The following is a 6,000-nucleotide window of genomic DNA, read 5'->3' as shown; positions in this document are numbered from 1 at the left end:
AAAATTGAATAATTCTGAAAGACCACAGACGAGATTGAAATTAACAAAGGGGTTTTCCGACAGGTATTAGAGATAACCTTTCGCAATAAAAACCACGTGATGATAAGAAGTATGTCTGGTCAGTTTAGGACGGCGGCATCGCACATGGTCACAAAGGGATATTAACGATAAGATACTAATTAGTCAGTTTCCATATCTTTTCTACAGAGCTCCCCGGGTTATAAATAAGTGCTAATAAATCGTTGTAGTTCCTGTCAATATAATACTTCCATGGTTACATGTATATGCAAATGTATGAACTCAAAATTAAATATTGATGACGCAGTTAGCTTTCATCGTTAATTATATTCTTGCATGTATGCTTAGAGTAACTTCCACACGACACCATAGTTTTTCTGTGCATTTGCACGTCCTGGTTGTGCACGGTCCTTTGCAGTTCAGTACACATTGTGCGAGTGAAAAGCTAACTTTCTTAACAGCTGCGTGCAGTGAGACCGTGGGCCATGCATTCCGATGTGTCTACGGTCTTTTAATACGCTCTAGATCTCCTATATCGTAACATGATTGAAACGTGTACACTCTTTATCCTGGTGACTGTTTTCATAGTTCACATAGATCTTAATTTTGGATCGTACTAACGAATCGGTAATGATCATACATTTGAAATTTCAATTGACAAGTAGGTATAACTAATTTTGTTATACTTCTAATTTATCATTTAGTCAATCTTGTTGTTATTGTAATATAGTAAAATGACCCTTGATAACGTCTTCTAAATGACGAGACAACTAGAAGGATAATACCTTAATTATGTAGAGTTAAGTATTAAAAGTAAACGTGGTAATGATACCGACTATACGCGTACGGTCGGACCATATGAGTATAAACCCATATGGTTATGACCATACACGTAATTAGTCAATTACTTAAATGGTACGTACATACAATATAAGCTTTATTCATTACTCATACAAGTACAATTTGTGTGCCCAAAACACAAAATCCAGAATTTGATTGGTTGAACTATGAATCTGAATACGACTATCGTGCTCCAATTAGGCCAGAATTAGATACAAAAAAAAGAGAAACATTACTGAGTAGTGGAGAACTTATCATATATCTGATAGGCAATGTATACCAAAAAGTTGTAATGTAATGTGTCACTCGTATTTTGTTTTATAAATTTTAAAAGAGGGGCGAAAGATAACAGAGGGAAAGACAAACTCATAGATTGAAAATAAACTGACAACACCATAGCTAAAAAGGAAAAAGAAATAAACAAACATAAGAACACAAACAACATAAAAAAAAACTAGACAACTGGGGTTGATGTCAGATGCTTCGGAAGGGTAAACAGATCCTGCTCCATATGTGGGACTCGTCGTGTTGCTTATGACATTACAAACTCGGTAAATAATCTTATTCGGTAGATCATATTCGTAAAAAAGGTACAGGACTGTAGTTAAGACAAAAGGAACATATCCGCTGTCATCTGTGAAACGGTTATACCATAACGGTCAAAATGCAACCAACTGATGATGGCGTCCGTAAAATTGAATACTACATGCAGCAATAACAGTGTGTTTCTTTGCTTTCGTATTGTCAGCTGTGTGTAAGGGTTTTGGGCCAGGAATAAATACACCGAACTCTTTCTTTAACATTACAAACAATCATTGAAATTACTGAACTAAAATTTACATTAATTGTTTTCTTATTCATATTAATACAATGTAATTTTTTGTTGTGTTTCCGTTTTTTGTTTTTTTATTTGCTTTTTTAAAGATTCTTTTTTATGCACAATCCTTTAAAATTTTATCAAAATCATAATTAATGAATGTGACAGGTATACACATTTATTACCGCTATATTTTGTAAATGCAAAATAAAGCCTAGACCTGGGATGTAGTTCCCTGTAAAAGAGGGACGAAAGATACCAAAGGGACCGTCAAACTCATAAATCTAAAACAAACTGACAACGCCATGGCTAAAAATGAAAAAGACAAACAAACAACACCACAACGACACAACATAGAAAACTAAAGAATGAACAACTCGAACCCCACCAAAAAACTAGGGGTGATCTCAGGTGCTCCGGAAGGGTAAGCAGACCTGCTCCGCATGTGGCACCCGTCGTGTTGATTATTTGATAACAAATCTGGTAAATAGTCTTATTCGGTAGGTCACATTCATGAAAGGGAAGGGGATTGTAGTTACGACGAACATTCTAAGCGCTGTAAGTACAACACGAGACGGGATGTTATTATCTTTTTTAATACTTTAGTCTTCAATACAAGAGATTTCACTTGCCTTTTGACATACAAGTTATTTGTATCAAGAAGAAAACAGTTCACCATTTCATATTAAAACACAACCCTTTCTCACTAAAAAAAGACAAAAGGTAAATAACTTCATATCTTAAATGCGTACTGTTGTTCTACTTAAAACAATTTTGTTCTAAAGACGAACAGCGTATATCCAAACAAATGTCCATTGTTCCAGCTATCTGAACACGCACAGTCGCTTTTGCTGTCTTGTCCATTATAATGTCGTGCACGTGAAACGTGGATGGAAAATATTTTTTGTTATTTATAAAAATTACAGATAAAAATAACCATGTGAGTTCCCCGAAATTCTTAGGAATTTCCACCCCAAGAAACAATTAGTTATAATTGGCAAAACTTTTCGGAATCTCGGGTCCTCGATGCCCTTCAACTTCGTACATAAAATATATACATATATATATTGCTTGCTGTTCGGTGTGAGCTAGGGCTTCGTGATATAAACCATACTTTGACCTATAATTATTCTTATATCTATATATGATTTATATAGTATTTTCTTTTCAGACACAAATAAACTATTTGTAAGTGCATACACAGATGGAACGTTCAAAGCTTTAATACTATTTATTTGTTTTTATGATACATTATTGTACGTTAGTTTTGTCCTCATATAGTTGTTAAGGTATTCATAAATTTCTTCATATCTATGATATTATTCATGTTAAATTTATGCATAAAAAATCAACATATACGAATTTTTATTTTCGTACTGATATAGCTATTTAAGTTATGTTTCCAATCGATACAGCTATACGACTTTATGTTTCCAACCATGGTTGGCCCAAACCCGGGTTCTATGAGTATTGCATAGCTCAATGGAAAATACTGGGTAAACTCGGGTGATACTTTGCAATACTGGGTTATATAAAATACTTGCTTGAATTTTAAAGAGGATTCAGTGATTAAAAACAAAGACATTACATTATGATATTCAAAAACATATTTTGATTTATAAATAAGTTTACTTTCGTGATAGCCTTGTACTTTACAAGTGTATACATTGAATAAAGTCTTATTCCAGCAACTATAAGACACGTGTACATAAAGACACATTATACAAATTTATGGAAAAAAACTTCCTTAATAATTGTCGAAAAATCTTAAACTCACCCTTCTGTCTGGGTTATTCAAACCTTCATAGCATTAAGACAAAGAATTCATTTTTTTTTCAAATAAACATGTATATATAACTAATAAAAAGAATATACAATTTCATGCATTGAAAAAAAAGAAGATTTATATGTACAGAGTATTCGTCGCTTGAGATTTTTGCTATATACTGTATATATAACTACATTTTTTCAAAACATATTTTGGGGTCATTTTTGGTTTGATTTTAAGCAACTGGTACCAATAGAAGCAGAATTGTCACAGGTTTGATTATATATTAGGTTATATTTTTTTGCGGATCATTTTCATTTGTTCACAAGATAAACAAACATTTTATTTTCTGTTCAGAAATTCGCTATATATTCAACCAAATTAAATTATTGTATGTGTTCACATTAAGAGAAAACAAAAACACCTGAAGACAAAACAATAACCAAATACACAAACCTACTTTAGACAATTCTTCGACTTTGAGGCCTTGATGATAAACATCCAACCATAAATTCCCATAAAAACATGTGTATTTATATAAAATATATATCAAAAAGATGCAGGCGACGAATACTTTTGGTCAGGGATTGTACATCCCTTATTATTCAGATAAGAATTTATATAACAATAATCAGCCTTTTAATTTCTAAGTGTTAATGACATGACCATGTAGGGTGGTTTGTTTTAGCATATCAATTTACAATTCATTTAAACACTGCAATACAATTTCTTTTTATCAAAATGTAGATGCTTGGAAATTAACAAAGTATACTAAAAAGAGAAATCTTGTATTCATAAGATTAGTGGATAAAACGTATATTTTCAGCTTCAAAACTTTACTATTTTGGGTTGAAATAAGCTTTAAAAATCATATTGACCCATACTGCCCAGTACTACTCATATCAGAGAGTATTTCCCTGTCCGGTCAAACCAGGGTTTCTTCCACCATGGTTCTCCCGGGCAAGTAATACTTTACCAACCCCGTTTCCATCTGTATAGTATAGTTATACGAATTTTTGTTTCAAACTGATATAGTTATACGAATTTTTGTTTCAAACTGATATAGTTATACGAATTTTTGTTTCAAACTGATATAGTTATACGAATTTATATTTTAAAATGTTATAGTTATACAATTTATATATGATTCTGAAACAGAAATGTACAAATTTTATATCCATAATGAAATATCACACCATATTTTCTAAATACGAAGATAACAATTGAAAAAATGTCAATCTCATTTGAATAAAGAAATAAACGTTTGAAATAAAATGATATTTACACTTAAAGTACAATTTCGCAAACAAAAGCAGTCCTTCTCCGTAAATTACAACTTTCATCATATAGTGAACTGGTTGATAGTGTACCACATGAGGTGTCACTGTCCGTGGGATATGCGCCATCATGGTCATTCAATTGAACATTCATATCATATATATTTTGAAAGGTATCCCCTGTCATCCATGTTTTTGACGAAAGACCAATCCATATCGCGGTATTTATACCTAAAAAAATATATACTCTATAGCACAAATACGAAAGACAAACGTTCCTTTCTTATTAAAATCTTGGGCGCATATGTATATTAATGGTAAATTGATGTAAAATATTTAAAGAAACAAATCTTAACATTTCATATAGAATTAAGCAAATCTTCCATGTAATTAAGTAAAATAGGTATTTCTTGTATAAACCTTTTCCACATAAAAAGATATAATTAGAAAGTCTATAATGTTATGTAACTTTTACTATACAAGTATTTGATGTGAAATTCTTTCTATTTGACACTGATGTTTGACAGCTTAAACGCTTAGAAGTATTTCCTGTAGCAAATATATCTAAACCTTTTTCTATTGTTCACCTAGAATTCTATCTAACAAATAACTGGATTTCTCCTAATGATAATACAATCAATGTATGAAGTAATTATAAAGTATAGTAACCTAAAATTATGTAAAAATGTGAGTTAGCTTAAAGATATCTACAACCAATAGAAACTGTTTTCATCAAATTAACAATCCAAGAAATCATTTTGATTAGTGAATAAAAGAAGTCCAACCAGCAGTGACTCCCCTTTTACAACAAAAAAGGGATAGGATCGATATTCCACCAATCATTTAATAAAAAAATTTCAACGTCCTATAAGTAACAGCAGTATTATACATGTATCACTGAATATATGAGGAAACATTACTCATAATTTGAAACAGTTTATTATCATAAATATATAAACTTTGAATTCATTCGGGTAACAGTGGCGGATCAAGAATTGTTCATATAATGGACCTTATTTCCATAAAAAAGTACCACTCCAGTGATGTCCTTAATAAACAACCAAATCGTTCTAAGAAAAAAAGAAGTCCCTGCCCATCCCCCTGAAATCCGCCTTCTGGTAGCTCTAGATCATAAAACTTTGCAATTTTGTCCCTGTAAGTGAAACTCCCGAGAAATATGCCGTACATCTTTAAAATAAAACTAATAATTTAAGATTCAGCCAATGTAAAAATAACCACACGATTAGTTATAACTTTATTACTGATATAATTATTAATCA

At 31.5% G+C, this 6,000-nt stretch overlaps 1 protein-coding gene across 3 annotated transcripts in view; it reads right to left on the bottom strand.

Moving 5' to 3' along the window:
* Positions 1 to 2,221: 2,221 nt before the first annotated feature.
* The window catches only part of LOC143048340 (uncharacterized), a 64,239-nt gene continuing 60,460 nt past the window's right edge, over positions 2,222 to 6,000 (bottom strand). For all 3 annotated transcript variants that reach the window (XM_076221979.1, XM_076221980.1, XM_076221981.1), the window contains one exon: positions 2,222 to 4,951. In XM_076221979.1, the coding sequence (XP_076078094.1) occupies positions 4,731 to 4,951 (221 nt within the window). In that variant the 3' untranslated portion in view covers positions 2,222 to 4,730. The remainder of the gene's footprint in view (positions 4,952 to 6,000) is intronic.

This window comes from Mytilus galloprovincialis, chromosome 10 (genome assembly GCF_965363235.1).
Source record: "Mytilus galloprovincialis chromosome 10, xbMytGall1.hap1.1, whole genome shotgun sequence".
NCBI classification, from domain to species: domain Eukaryota; kingdom Metazoa; phylum Mollusca; class Bivalvia; order Mytilida; family Mytilidae; genus Mytilus; species Mytilus galloprovincialis.
Note: the sequence above shows the minus strand (reverse complement) of the source record. Positions and strands in the feature narration are given on the sequence as shown.